General features: G+C 44.3%; 1 protein-coding gene across 2 annotated transcripts; it reads left to right on the forward strand.

Moving 5' to 3' along the window:
* Positions 1-881: 881 nt before the first annotated feature.
* On the forward strand, positions 882-15,275 carry LOC132829579 (small integral membrane protein 35-like). Of its 2 annotated transcripts, none has more exons than XM_060846840.1 (5): positions 882-964; positions 2,179-2,280; positions 6,319-6,432; positions 9,175-9,208; positions 13,226-15,275. In XM_060846840.1, exons 1-5 carry the CDS (start codon positions 961-963, stop codon positions 13,380-13,382), a joined length of 411 nt encoding a protein of 136 aa, XP_060702823.1. In that variant the 5' UTR covers positions 882-960; the 3' UTR covers positions 13,383-15,275. The 2 variants fall into 2 exon arrangements, with proteins under 2 accessions (XP_060702823.1, XP_060702824.1); XM_060846841.1 differs by having other exon boundaries at positions 12,535-13,317.
* Positions 15,276-15,802: the final 527 nt, after the last annotated feature.

Genomic DNA, 15,802 nt, shown 5'->3' on the forward strand with positions numbered 1-15,802 from the left:
AGAGCCAACTCTCAGAGTGAGCAGAACTACCCCCACTCCGGCTTATATCTGTCAGCCAGGGCTCCCTGATTAGGCCAGATTAATAGTCCCATCCAGATTAATAGTCCCATCCAGATTAATAGTCCCAATCAGGGAATTCCTATTCTATGAGGTCCACCCGGCTGACCACATTGCAATCAATACAGGGAGGAGGGTCAGACAGGGAAGAAAGATGACGAGGTGGGAAACAAGAGAGAAGAGGACAGCAGGGGAGGGGAGGGGAAAAGGAGGGGAAATGGGAGAAGGGGAGGAAAAGGGAAGAGAGGGGAGAACGGAGGGGAGAGAAGAAAAGGGGGAAGAGAGGGGAGAACGGAGGGGAGAGAAGAAAAGGGGGAAGAGAGGGGAGAACGGAGGGGAGAGAAGAAAAGGGGGAAGAGAGGGGAGAACGGAGGGGAGAGAAGAAAAGGGGGAAGAGAGGGGAGAACGGAGGGGAGAGAAGAAAAGGGGGAAGAGAGGGGAGAACGGAGGGGAGAGAAGAAAAGGGGGAAGAGAGGGGAGAACGGAGGGGAGAGAAGAAAAGGGGGAAGAGAGGGGAGAACGGAGGGGAGAGAAGAAAAGGGGGAAGAGAGGGGAGAACGGAGGGGAGAGAAGAAAAGGGGGAAGAGAGGGGAGAACGGAGGGGAGAGAAGAAAAGGGGGAAGAGAGGGGAAGGGCGAAGTGGAGTTGGAAAGGCTGTGAGAAGCTCTGGGAATGAGGAAGAAGGAGGATAGAGGGAGTTGGGAGGAAAGGATGGAAGCTATGGGGAGATTTGACATCAGTTTAAAGTTTGCCCTTCTTTTACTCTTTCAGTTTACTTGATCTCTTAGTAATTTGAGACACTCTTGCACTTGAATTGTCAGGAATCAGGAGAAACCAGTTCTGCGGACAGTCAGGGTACACTGCAGCACGCTCAGCTCTGTCCATGCGCAACCTGGAGAAGAGATGGGTAAGAACCAGGGTCAGAGGACCCATTATTGTTTCAGATATAAGGATGAATTTCAGGCAATTAGTTTTTGAACGGGATTTTCTGAGGTTGTGGAAAATTTATTACATCATCAGGAAGTGTAGAGAACATTGAGCTGCTCTTGGGATTTCGTAATGTGACACTGTCACTCTAGTTTCATGGCAATATTTACTCAATACTGCGTGCCTGATTTTAATTCCTTAAAATAGCTGCTGTCTACGCCAATTATTATTTATAATGCAAGTGACCAATTTGCAAGGGGTCAGAAGTCTTACTGAGATCACTTGCTGATTTGTATAACACAAATTGTCTTCAGCTCTGGATTTACTCTGAGCTACAAAACCCATCGGATAGAAGGAACAATGCTTTCCTGTGTGCCTCTGTGTCAGTTCCTGAATACACACATTGGGTAAATAATATCCGTCTCAGAGCTCAATGTGGACATGTACAGCACACCCTCAGCGCTTCATCTGACTACATCCTGGAATGGGATTGAACCTAATTCAAAGACAAGATGGGGCTCCCCCACTGGGGCATCAGTGACACGTATTCATTGGGGAAATGGGTCAGATGCTGCACACACACCTTCACACTGGTGGCTGCAGCTCCCAGTGGTTTATTTTTTATTTGTTCATAAAGTTGAGCATCATTGGCTTAGATCGGCATTTATTGGCCATTCCTCATTAGCCAGGGAATGGTTAAGAATCAACCACACTTTTCTGGGTCTGGAATCATAGAATCTCAACAGTACAGAAAGAGGCCATTCAGCCCATTGAGTCTGCACTGACCCTCTGAAATGCATCCCATCCAGAACCACCACCACCTCCCCCCCCCACCTTATTTACCATGGCTAATCCACCTAGACTGTATATCGTCCAGACTGAGTCACATGTAGCCAGACAAGATCAGGACGACACTGTTATTTACCCAAAGAACATTAATTAAGTTTTACGACAACTGACAGTGGTTGTGTAATCTCTTTTTATTCTAGATTTTATTGAATTCAAAGTTTACTGTCTGCCTTGGTGGGATTCGAACCAGCTCCCCAGCACATTAACTTGGAGTTCTGGATGGCCAGTGCAATGACATTACCACAACATCACAACCTCCCCATAGACACACATCCTCATCCCTCCCCAGTCACTGAACAACAAGGACTCTGACATGACCTAGTCTCTGTCTTTCCTGTTTTGCAGATAATCCACAAGAGGACCAGATGACAGTCACTGCCGCCAGTGAAATCCTGCTCCATGTCAAGGGTCAACTTACACGTATGAACAACACCGAACCAGGAGACAGTAAGGAGAGATCCACTTGAAGTCTATTCATTCCCAGAAAATCTGTGAATTGAATTTAGTCAATATCTTGAATTTTTTAAAAAAAGAAACAATTTACGTTTCTATAGCACCTCTCATATGCTCAGGACATCCCAATGCATTCAAGGGTAATGGAGTACATCTTGCAGTGTAGTCCCTGATGTAAGAAACATTTCAGCCACTCTGTGTACATTAAGCTTGCAAACAGCAAAGTGATCATTTATTCTCTTCACAGAATGTGGGTGTTGCTGGCATGACCACCTTTTGTTTCATGTCCCTAATTGCCCTTGAGCTGCCTGTCATGCTTAACCATAAACAGTCATAGAGTCCGACAGCTCGGAAACTGGCCCTTTGGCCCAAGCTGGAGGGCTTTTGCCCGGAATGTCGGTTTTCCTGCTCCTTGGATGCTGTGCTGTGCTTCTCCAGCACCACTCTGATCTAAACTCAAACTGGTCCATGCTGACTAAAATGTCCATCCACGCTAATTCCAATTCCCTGCACTTCGCTCATATCATTCTAAACCTTTCCTATCCATGGTTAAAAATCACACAACACCAAGTTATAGTCCAACAGGTTTAATTGGAAGCACACTAGCTTTCGGAGCGACGCTCCTTCATCAGGTGATTGTGGAGGGCTCGATCAAAACACAGTATAGCAAAAATTTGCAGTGTGATGGAACTGAAATTATACATTGAAAAATTGATTGTCTGTTAAGTCTTTCATCTGTTAGAATACAGTGATAGTTTCACTTCTTTCATGTGTAAATCACAAAATCTTTTTTTAATTAACAAGTTGCATTCTCGGGTTAGCTGTTAACAATGGTGATAGCTAGACAATACGTTGAAGGTGTTGGCCCCCTGTGTTCTCTGTCTATGCCATGATGTTTAGATTGATTCTAACCTAAAAAGTGAGATAACAGAGTTTTACATGAATTCATGCAGTTTTTGAGCTCAGAGTTCTACATGAATGCATGCAGTTTTTGAGCAAAGCACAATGTAACCCTGCAAGTATTAATTCACCCCACAAAATATATGTGTGCATGTGGGTCTTTGTCTGTGTGTGTAGGTCTGTCTGGGGTGGGGGTTGAGAGTGTGAGAAAGTGTACTTGTGTGTATGTAGTGAGTGCAGAGTGTCTTAGGTCTGTGAAGGGGTGCATGTGTGAGTGTGGGATTGTGTGTGTCTGTAAAGGTGTGTGTGGGTGTCTGTGTGCATGTCTGTGTATATGTGTGTCCGTGTGTATGTGTGTATACATATACACACGTTTCCTATTCATGTATCTGCCCAAATACCTTTTAAATGTTGTTAATGTACTCACTTCAACCACTTCCACTGGCAGCTCATTCCATATGCATACCACCCTGTGTGTAAAGAAGTTGCCCCTCAGGTTCCCTTTTATTCTTTCCCCTCTAACCTTAAACTGATGCTCTCTAGTCCTTGATTCCCTGACCTTGGTTAAAAGACTGGGTGCCTTCACCCTATCCATGCCTCTCATAACCTTATACACCTCAGTAAGGTCCCCCCTTAGTCTCCTACGCTCTAAAGAAAAAATCCTAGCTTGTCCAATCTCCCCTTTAACTCAGACCATTGAGTCCTGGCAACATCCTTGTAAAAGTCAGAGGGCAATTAAGAGTCACGCACACTCCTGTTGGTTTGGAGTCACATGTTGGCCAGATCTGGAAAGAGGAGAAAGTGAGGTCTGCAGATGCTGGAGATCAGAGCTGAAAATGTGTTGCTGGAAAAGTGCAGCAGGTCAGGCAGCATCCAAGGAACAGGAAATTCGACGTTTCGGGCATAAGCCCTTCATCATTCCTGATGAAGAGCTTATGCTCGAAACGTTGAATTTCCTGTTCCTTGGATGCTGCCTGACCTGCTGCACTTTTCCAGCAACACATTTTCAGCTCAGATCTGGAAAGAGAAAGTGAGGACTGCAGATGCTGGAGATCAGAGTCAAAACGTGTGGTGCTGGAAAAGCACAGCTGGTCAGGGAGCATCAGAGCAGGTGAGTCAACATAAGCTCTTCATCAGGAATGGTCTGGACAGCAGATTTGCTTTCTTAAGGAGCATTAATGAACCAGATTTTTTTTTACATTCAGTCATAGTTGTTATGGTGACCATCATGATATCTAGCTTTATACTCAAGACTGACCAATTTCATTGAAGTTCCACTAGTTGCTGTGGTGGGTTTCAAACCCATCTTCCTCCAAACTAATGAGCCTGAGCCTGCCCACAGAAGGGAAATTGTATTATGTCCTTTAAAATAGTCCCACCGAATCTGATATGAGATGGCGCCTCTGACTGTGCAGCACTCACTCAATGCTGCCCCAGGAGGGTTGATCAAAATTATCTGGTCACATTTGAATCGGCTAGGGCTATTTTCCCTGGAGCATTGGAGGCTGAGGGGTGATGTTATAAAATCATGGATAGGATGAATAGACAAGGTCTTTTCCCTGGGATGGGGAAGCCCAGAACTAAAGGGCATAGGTTTAAGGTGAGATGGGAAAGATTTAAAAGGGAACTAAAGGACAACATTTTCACACAGAGGGTGGTGCATGTGTGGAATGAGCTGCCAGAGGAAGTGGTGGAGGTTGGTACAATTACAACATTTAAAAGGCATATAGATGGGCATACGAATAGGAAAGGTTTAGAGGGATATGGGCCAAATGCTGGCAAATGGAACTAGATTAGGTTAGGATATCTGGTCAGCATGAAAGAGTTGGACTGAAGGATGTGTTGCCATGCTGTACAGTAACTAGATTAGATTACTTACAGTGTGGAAACAGGCCCTTTGGCCCAACAAGTCCACACCGACCCACCGAAGCGCAACCCACCAATACCCCTACATTTACCCCTTACCTAACACTACGGGCAATTTAGCATGGCCAATTCACCTGACCTGCACATCTTTGGACTGTGGGAGGAAACCCACGCAGGCATGGGGAGAACGTGCAAACTCCATACAGTCAGTCGCCTGAGGTGGGAATTGAACCCGGGTCTCAGGCACTGTGAGGCAGCAGTGCTAACCACTGTGCCACCGTGCCGCCCCAAAACTGGAGCACCCATAGGAAACCCAAGAAGGCACAGGGAGAATGTGCAAACTCTACACAGTCGCCTGAGGCTGGAGTCGAACCTGAGACCCTGGTGCTGTGAGGCAGCAGTGCTAACCACTGAGCCACCATGCTGCCCCAAAATGAGTGTTGGACTTGACCTTCCATGTCAGACACTCGTATATTGGTCCCAGTGAGGTGACAGTGAACAACTTCAGGAAAACAGGGGAGAAAATTACATTAACTAAAAACTGGAAATAAGTTTGGATTCTTGAGATAGAGGTTGAGTGGCATCCCCATAGGAAATAAGTTTCCGAAAGTAGGTAACTTCAATGGACCTTCCGTGTCACACTCAGGGTCTAAGACGGGCCCTGCAATAAATCCCATGGTTCTTACAGGGTCTGCTGTACTTGGTCAGACACAGCATTGGCAGTGTGGAGCATAAACAGCTAAGGATGTGCCTGTGATTTCCACCCTGGTCACACCTCCTCCAATGTGTCATGAAAAGGGAAGCTCATCACAGTCACATTCACACAAGAGATGGTTCTGGGGTTGGGAAGGAAACCTGAAATATATTACATTAGGAATTAAATAGAATTCCTTCATGCAGAGAGATCTAGTGAACATTAATCCAATTCAGGAGAATCTTCTCACCTGAGAGTGTTTAGATGGTGGAACTCACTACCTCATGAAATAAGTAATGCAGTTGTAACTAAGAGAATACTTGATAAACATTTGAGAAAAAATAATAGAAGAATATTGTGATAGAGCGTGACAGAGAGGGAATGGGAGAAACCTTATGTTGAAGCTGAACACCAGCACGGACTGATGCTTGTTTTTCTCTTCTTCACATTTCAATTTTCAGTCAGAGATGAAAAACACTTTAAAAAAATCAGGTTGTGAAGGCAGCAATGAGAAATGTGAAGTGTTGGGAATTCACTTGATGCAAGCTGACCTCATTTTTCTCCATTTCTAGGTGACAGTGTAAATGTTCGAGCGGTTATCATTGCTGTGTGCTTGCTGATCCTGGCTGGAATCTTGTTGACCATGATCTTAGTCCAGTACTACAGACATGGGCGCTGCTTTCAAAGTAGGTGCAGAAAATGTCTCACTAATTGGAAGGATCACTAACCCTACAACTGGATCACAAAATGTAACTTAGGATTAGTGGACAAGGTTGAAGTTCAGAGTGAAAAGAAAAAATGCTGGAAATTACAATGGTCAGGCAGCATTAGATTAGATTCCCTACAGTATGGAAACAGGCCCTTCGGCCCAACAAGTCCATGTTGACCCTCTGAAGAGTAACCTACCCAGACCCTTTCCCCTGACTAATGCACCTAACACTACAGGCAATTTTGCAGGGTCAATTCACCTAGCCTGCATATCTTTGGATTGTGGGAGGAAATCCATGCAGACACAGGTAGAATGTGCAAACTCAGCACAGACAGTCACCCAAGGCTGGAATTGAACCAGCAATCCTAGTATTGTGAAGCAGTAGTGCTAACCACTGAGCCACCATGCTGTGCATCCACAAAGAGTGATCAAGCTAACATTTCAAATCTGGATTAGTCTTCTTCAGAGCTGATCACGACTCGAAACTTTAGCTTACTGTCTGTCCATGGGTGCTGCCTGACCCATTGTGATGTCCAGTACTTTTTTGTTTTCAGTACGAATTCCAGCATCCGCAATAATTTATTCCTACTTTGAAATTCAAAGGTGGCTCAGTAAAACCACTAAATCTAATTCCTAACTCTATTAACCAGAAATCCAATCTAAACCTAACCCGCTTCATGAAATATAGTCCCAAGAATTAAACGTAACAGTAATGCTTAGTGCTTGGTTTTAAGATATCATATTTGGATTTGGGGGTTGTTGGGATCCATTATTAAGGTTAGGCAGCGTAAGAAACTTTATTGTTAGGTAGTGCTCACGTAAGGTAGTATTAGCAAGTCTGGAAATTGTTAGCTTCACTAGACAACAGTAAGCCATTATGTTACACTAAGAACAGACTGAAAAGCTGATGGCATAGCCTGAAGAGGCCCTAGGGAGGGTGAACAGATAACAGGACATTGAAACCGTGTTAGATTGCACGTAGCTCATACTGAGGTAACAGAATGTTATCAGCTTTGGGACCAATCCCATAAGAGAATACCGCATCCTACCAAATAAGGATGTAGCACTGGGATGCGAGGGGGCTAAAAAGCTAGACAAAGAGAACAATAGATCAGAAAGTGCTTTCTCCAGTGAGCAGCAAATCTCACTGTATTTTGTACGGCTCTCTCTCATTAAACCAGCTTATATTTTGAATCAGATCCAGTGTTTCTCTCCTCCAAACGAACACGGGGACGGTAGCCCGTCCTAACAGGGTTAACATTAAAATCACTGCCTTTTAGATTGACCAGCAACAAGGCTACCTTTAATAATTCATTCCCTCTTAGTGACTCAGCTGAAAATGTATTGCTGGAAAAGCGCAGCAGGTCAGGCAGCATCCAAAGAGCAGGAGAATCGATGTTTTGGGCATAAGCCCTTCTTCAAGAAGGCTTATGGCCGAAACGCCGATTCTCCTGCTCCTTGGATGCTGCCTGACCTGCTGCGCTTTTCCAGCAACACATTTTCAGCTCTGATCTCCAGCATCTGCAGTCCTCACTTTCTCCTCTGAGTGACTGGACAATATTGTAACTGCACTATGTGAGGGATCCCAATAAAATAATAGGATAACCACAGGGAATCTGACAGTGAATCAAAAATATCCAGAGAAACCTGGAGAGGTTCAATCCTAGATTGGGATTGATTTTGCTGAGCTGGTGCATTTAGCTTCACAGTGTCAGGGAACTGCACAGAGGGAAGTCCCATACCTCTGAAGCTCTCTGTTTGAAGGTGTAGATAGATGAAAGACAAGGATCGAGTCACATTTAGTGGCGGCATGCTCAGGGTTAAAGCTCACACGGATGAGGTAGCAGAGGCATTGGAAACAGTCTTTGAGGTTATAAAGCATCAGAACTACAGGAGAGAGGGGGAAAGACTGAAAAAAATTGATCAAAATCATTGTGAGAGGATATGTGCATGTGAGGGGTCACGTGTGTGAGGGTGTAGGGTATGTGATTGTGAAAGATGTATGTGTTTGTGGGGAGCGATGGGTGAATGAGGGGGTGGTCAGTGAGTGTGTGTGTGTGTGTGTGTGTGTGTGTGTGGTATGTGTGTAAGGTGTGTGTTTGAGTGAGGGTGAGTACTTGTGTGGGATGTGTGTGCACATGTGTGCAAGCACGCATATAGGGGGAGTAAGTGTGCATGGGTGCGTGTGTGTGTCTGTAGGCTCTCGTGGGTACACATGTGGGGAGTAAGGTCTAAACTGTGTGTGAGGTGTAAGTGTGTGCATGAGAGAGAGAGTGTGTCTGTGTCTAATCTGTGTGTCCATGTGAGGGGTGTGTGTGTGTGCGTGTGTGTGTGTGTATACATGTGAGGGGTAAGTTTGTGATCTGTGTGTATGTGTGAAGAGTAAGTGTGTATATACGTATGAGGTGTAAGTGTGTGTATGTGAGAGAGAGTGTGTGTGTGTGTCTAATCTGTGTGTCCATGTGAGTGTGTGTGTGTGTGTGTGTGTGTGTGTGTGTGTGTGTGTGTGTGTGTATATACATGTGAGGGGTAAGTTTGTGATCTGTGTGTATGTGTGAAGGGTAAGTGTGTATATACGTATGAGGGGTGAGTGTGTGTGTGTGTGTGAGAGTTAAGTATGTGTGTGTGTGTAAGCATTATGCCCTCTCTGGAGTCTAAGGACTTTCTGATTGCTTCAGTGAGCTGAGTTGCTGACACTGCTCCTTTTTGTCTTTTACAGAACCCAAACTGTTCTTCAGCCAAAATGTTCTCAGGTATAGTTGACAATCTTCACTGGAACATCACTTTGGATGGTTTAGAAGTTTGCTCACTGGCTGCTCTGTTCATCAATATATCAACTTTACTGTGTCATACAGAGCAGGAATGTGTGGCTATAATGTAGCAAAAACAGATCAATAGGCTGGATCTCTGCCCTCTCAAGAAGAGGAGGCTGAGAGGTGACCTAATTGAGATGATTAAAATGATGGCACAATGGCTCAGTGGTTGACACTGCTGCCTCAGCACCAGGAACTTGGGTTCGATTCCAGCCTCGGCCAATTATTTATGTAAAGTTTGCACATTCTCCCTGTGTCTGCATAGGTTTCCTCCAGGTGCTCCGGTTTCCTCCCACAGCCCAATGATGTGCAGGTTAGGTAGATTGGCCATGCTAAATTGCCCACGGTGTCCAGGGATGTGTAGATTAGGTGGATTAGCCTTGGGAAATGTAGGATTACAGGGATAGGAGGGATGCTCTTTGAAGGGTCAGTGCAGACTTGACGGGCCAAATTGCCTCTTTCTTCACTGCATGGATTCTACTAAATGTTTGATTGGTTAGACACAGAGAGGTTGTTTCCTTTCATGGGAAAAGACATCAATATAAGGTAGTCCCCAAGAAATCTAAATGGGAATTCAAAAGAAACTTCTTCACTCTCAGAGAGTGGAGAGAATGTGATTGGCCAAAGTGAATGATGTCAATGAATTTAAGAAGAAATGAGTCAAGCCGATAGGGAGAAGGGATTGGAGGGAATAGTGGGAAATTTAGATGAGGAAAGGTGGGAGGAGTCTCTAGTGGGCAACCCAGCATGGACTGGTCAGGTCGAATGGCCTGATTCTGTGTCATAAATTCTGTGTAATCCTCAGAAGCTGCAGCTATGAACCATTTTAGTGAGGTTTCTGGGGGCAGCAGTGGTCAGGGATGTAGAGGGGCTCAGATGGATGATGGATAAGGGTATGGACAGGCAGTGCGTGTGTAGAGGGTTTACACGTCCCGAGCTGTTTGTGGGCTGGAGAGTTGGTAAAATCTACCCAGGATTCCTGCTCCTTTCGAACCTTGTACTGACAATGGTCAAGGATCTAGTGTGAGATCCTTGAAGTCAGATAAGTTCTGCTGACACTCAAAATCCAGCTATCTGAGTGTCCAACATTCAAAACTAGACATTATATAATCAGATATGCAGCAGCAAGTTGACAGTGTGTCATCAAATGTCCTGAATATAACTCTGCTTCTACACCAGATCTATGTGTTCATAGTAAGAAATAAGTATTGAGATTTTGCTTCAAAATGGTGTGCAGTCAGTCAGAATTAAATTGCTGTATGCAAAGTCACTGTGCCAATTAGAAAATGCTCAGAAATTTCCAGCTGCAATTCAGAAAACATCTGACATTTTCCTGAAAAGGCAGTTTGTTTATTTGTCACCTCTAAAATGTAATGTCTGGCTCATATATACACGGTGATGTCTGGAGTGTAATGTCTGGCTCATGTGAGTATATGGTGATGTCTGGAGTATAATGTCTGGCTCATGTGTGTACACGGTGATGTCTGGAGTATCATGTCTGGTCATGTGTGTACACGGTGATGTCTGGAGTGTAATGTCTGACTCATGAGTGTACACGGTGATGTCTGGAGTGTAATGTCTGGCTCATGTGTGTACGCGATGATGTCTAGAGTATAATGTCTGGCTCATGTTTGTACATGGTGATGTCTGGAGTATAATGTCTGGCTCATGTTTGTACACAATGATGTCTGGAGTGTAATGTCTGGCTCATGTGTGTATACGGTGATGTCTGAAGTATAATGTCTGGCTCATGTGTGTACACGATGTCTAGAGTATAATGTCTGGCTCATGTTTGTACATGGTGATGTCTGGAGTGTAGTGTCTGGCTCATGTGTGTACACGGTGATGTCTGGAGTATCATGTCTGGTCATGTGTGTACACGGTGATGTCTGGAGTGTAATGTCTGACTCATGAGTGTACACGGTGATGTCTGGAGTGTAATGTCTGGCTCATGTGTGTACGCGATGATGTCTAGAGTATAATGTCTGGCTCATGTTTGTACACAATGATGTCTGGAGTGTAATGTCTGGCTCATGTTTGTACATGGTGATGTCTGGAGTGTAGTGTCTGGCTCATGTGTGTGCACGATGATGTCTGGAGTGTAATGTCTGGCTCATGTGTGTACACGGTGATGTCTGGAGTATCATGTCTGGCTCATGTGTGTACACAGTGATGTCTGGAGTGTAATGTCTGGCTCATGTGTGTATACAGTGATGTCTGAAGTATAATGTCTGGCTCATGTGTGTACACGATGATGTCTAGAGTATAATGTCTGGCTCATGTGTGTGCACGATGATGCCTGGAGTGTAATGTCTGGCTCATGTGTGTACACGGTGATGTCTGGAGTATCATGTCTGGTCATGTGTGTACACGGTGATGTCTGGAGTGTAATGTCTGGCTCATGTGTGTATACAGTGATGTCTGAAGTATAATGTCTGGCTCATGTGTGTACACGATGATGTCTAGAGTATAATGTCTGGCTCATGTGTGTGCACGATGATGTCTAGAGTATAATGTCTGGCTCATGTGTGTGCACAGTGATGTCTGGAGTATCATGTCTGGCTCATGTATGTACATGGTGATGTCTAGAGTATAATGTCTGGCTCATGTCTGTACACGGTGATGTTTGGAGTGTAATGTCTGGCTCATGTGTGTACGCGGTGATATCAATGACAAAAGATTCTGTAGTGCAGGGCAGAGTAGTGTCTTTACCACTGGACTAGAAGTTCAGGGTTCGTGTTCCACATCAGGACTTGTTGGTCATGGAAGGGATGATTGAGAGCCTAAAAACACTTGCAATGAGCCTGATGGCAGGCGGTAGGTAAGGCGGGGACAGTTTCCTGGTCAGCATCCTGTAGAAGGTAATGGCAAACTATCACTGTATTTTGGTCATGTGGGTGATCCAATTAAATGGAAGGCCTTGGCCCCATCCTTGGAAATGAGAACAGGAGGTTTGATACAAGACGGGATATTGATCAATATTCTGTAGCTGTGTCGTCAGGAAATGGTCCATGATAAAGTAGACCAGATATTTTAACAATGTACCAAGCTACAAAGGTGGGTAATGCCCTGGGTTAGGGCTCAGGTTCTTTGATATCAGGCAGTATACTTTATGGTACTGTGCAATGAATGGTTACTGAAGCTGGAAATTATCCATTGAGTTCTAACAAAGAACAACAGCAGACCATTCAGCCCTTTAAACTTGTTCTGCTATTCAATAGAGTCATGGCTGATCTGATTTTAACCTCAACTTTTATATATTGCAGATAATCTTCATCCCCTTAGTCATCGGGAGTCGGTCTATTTTTCCTTAAAAATATTTAAAGATTCCACAGCTTTTTGAGGTAGGGAATTCCAAAGATTCCCAACTCTCTGAGAGAGAAAAAAAGACATTTTTCATCTTTGTCTTATATGGGTATTCCCTTATATTTAAACTATTACTCGTAGTTCCACATTCTCCCACAAGATGAATCATCCTTTCAACATCTACTTGGTCAAGTCCCCTCAGCATTTTGTATCTTTTAAGTACCTCTGACTCTTCTAATCTCCACAGGCTTAGTCTGTCTGGCCTTTCTTCATAAGGCAATCCAGCTATTAGTCTGGGAAACCTTCTCTGAACTGCTGGCTGGAGGGGACCTTGTTCGGTGAGGACAGAGTCAAGCCTCAGTTGAATTCTCTTCCCATCCCCTTGCTGAGGAGCTTCAGTGAGATCCCACACTGAGATGGGCACTGGGTCGAGATGGTGGCAAATCTCCTCGTGTGCACGTGACCAAACTCTAGCAAGGCGCAGAGCAGCTGGAGGGTTCCTGGGTATTTGGAGGATGGTGGGGTGCTGATGGTGATTTGTGAGTGGTATACAGACAGATGGTCAGCGGGCTGGTCACACAGAGATGGAGATGACAGGGGTGAAAGTGCTGCAGGAATGTATCAGACCTCAACTCCTGGATTCTTCTGCAGAGACTTGAAATCTATCCAGTTGGAGTTTGATCCACCATTTACCATCAGTGGGATGATGAAGACTAGAGGAAATCTAAGCTCAAACCAGGAGTTCCAGTATCAGAACATGAGGACTCGAGATGAGGATTTGTACCCTGCTGTTGATGAGCAACATTAAAGAGGCTGTGAAAGAGATGTGACCTCATCATCGCCAGGGACTTTTGTGACAAAACCAAGTAAAAGCTTGCATTTATTGCTTTTTCTTTGGTGCTGGGCTGTGGTAGTGGGGAAGTAAACTTACTGATTGCTCTCAGGAAAATCTGAGCTTTTGTTACTTGTGATTTGTTTAGCAATACACTGAGTGCAGATACGTCTGGTCCAAACCAAATGTGCAATAACCCAATAATAAGATCATCGTGAGAGAGAAGTGGAAATGACTCAGCTAACTACAGAAGAACTCTTGTATTTATTTAGTGCCTTATGCAACCTCTCGATGTCACAGAGCATGTTACAGCCAAAGATATGGCTTTTTTCAAAGTGTACTCACTGTTGAAACGTTAAAAAAAAACCCTGCAGTCAATTCACACACAGGAAAATCCCAGAAAAATTGATGAATTAATAGTCATATGTTTTGATTTAGTGACATTTGATGACTCATGACCTTAAGACATCTCCTTCCCAATCATCCTAAACTCCAGATCCACAGGCCTAATCTGTCAAGGAGGGAATTGAGAATTCAGTCCATCAGGAGGGAATTGAATATTAGTGGTTATTCCGGACAGCCACTTGGTGGATTGGGTGCCCCACCTTGCTGGCATTGCTTGGCTCTTTGGCGTTCTCTGCATTTCCAATGCACCCACATCAGGCAGGATGCAAAAGGTTTTCGGGAATGTGGAGTGAGCACCAAGGATTGGCAGGGTTGGGCTTCAGTTCATTGGAAAAGCTGAGATCATCCTTCTTAAACCAATGAAGGTTAAAAGGGACCTTTACGGATGTGTTTGAAATCAAGAATTTGATTGCAGGAAAGGTAGAGCTGTGCAGCATTCTAGGCTTCATTCATCGAGGCACAGAAAGGGGGAGGTTACGGTGAACTGGGTGGCACAGTGGCTTATTGGTTAGCACTGCTCCCTCGCAGCACTGAGGTCCTGGGTTCGATTCCTGCCTATCGTGTGGAGTTTGCACATGCTCCCTGTTTCGGTGTGGGTTTGCTCCGGTTTCCTCCCACAGTCCAAAGATATGCAGGTCAGGTGAATTGGCCATGCTAAATTGCCCGTAGTGTTAGGTGCGTTAGTCAGGGGTAGGGGAGTGGGTTTCTCTTCAGACGGGCGGTTTAGACTTGTTGGGCCGAAAGGCCTGTTTCCACACTATGGAGAATCTAATTTAATCTAAGACATCTCAAAGTGTTTCATTGCAGTCAATGACATACGGCTTGAGCCGTGGTCACTATTGCGGGAAACGTGCAGCAACTGACACACAGCCAGAAATATTGACCAAGTATTCCAATTTTAAAAATCACTTTAGTTGAGATATAAATATTGATAAAGACACCAGGGAGAATTCATCTGATCTTCTCTGAAATAATAAGCCAGAAGTCTTTTAAAGAGTACAACTTAAGAAGTGCTTGATGGGGGCAATGTAGATGAAGTTTAATTCTGTATCTAATCCTGTGCTGACTCTGTCCTGAGAGTATTTGATGGGGACAATGTAGAGGGAGCTTTACTCTCATTCTAACCCCTTGCTGTCCTAGTCTTGGAAGTGTTTAGTGATAATAGTTAGAGGGAGTTTTACTCTGTATTTAACCATGTACTGTCCCTTTCCTGGCGATTTTTGATGAGAAGAGTGTAGAGAGTGCTTTACTCTGTATCTAGCCCCATGCTGTCCCTGTTCTGGGAGTGTTTGATGCTCTTTATGGTTGTTTGAGTGGTAAAGTAGTCCCTCTCCAGACATTGATGGCCTTGCCTTTTGCAGTTGAACAAAGGAACCCATTACATTTTAAGAAGCTCTGTGATACTATTGTTTTTTTCTTTAGTTATTGCAATGCTGTGAAGAGTCCAAGACTCATTTCTTGTATTGATCAGTTTTCATGTACATTATAAAATTAAAATGCAAACCTTCTTGAACCTGTGCAGGCGAATGAATATGAAAGTGTGTAAATAATAAGGATAGCGGGCAACGACTAAAGATCTAACAGCACCATAACTGGCGTGAAAGGCCAATAGAGAATGGAAGTGCAGCCTAAACGATGAAGGACAGGAATTACTCTTTCTCTCACTCGGAGACAGATTTTAGAAACAATGAAGATACAGAATCTAGAATTGGTAAAAAAAAAGTCCTCAAGTCTCATTGGTTTTAAGAACTGCAGCCAATTTTGCCTCAGTAATGATTTGTTGTTGGGGCAGCCCTGAATTTCTCAAATACTGGGATCTTTCTCCATCTCAAATGAGTGAAGTTTTGATTCAATAAATGTTGCTACATAAAATATAACTCTGGCAGATAAATCCTAGAGTTGGTGGAAATGTGCCTCTTTATGAAGCACGGAGACTTACTCCTAACTTAATGGCAAAATCCATGAGGTGAGGAGCCATTGGATCACTTACT

Source organism: Hemiscyllium ocellatum, chromosome 29, assembly GCF_020745735.1.
Source record: "Hemiscyllium ocellatum isolate sHemOce1 chromosome 29, sHemOce1.pat.X.cur, whole genome shotgun sequence".
In the NCBI taxonomy this organism is placed as follows: Eukaryota; Metazoa; Chordata; class Chondrichthyes; order Orectolobiformes; family Hemiscylliidae; genus Hemiscyllium; species Hemiscyllium ocellatum.

Bases quoted from the DNA above. Each gene is read 5' to 3' on its own strand.
- LOC132829579 (XM_060846840.1), top strand. The intron at 2,281-6,318 runs GTAAGGAGAGAT...CTCCATTTCTAG, and splicing joins CAACACCGAACCAGGAGACA to GTGACAGTGTAAATGTTCGA. The intron at 9,209-13,225 runs GTATAGTTGACA...ATTCTTCTGCAG, and splicing joins TTCAGCCAAAATGTTCTCAG to AGACTTGAAATCTATCCAGT.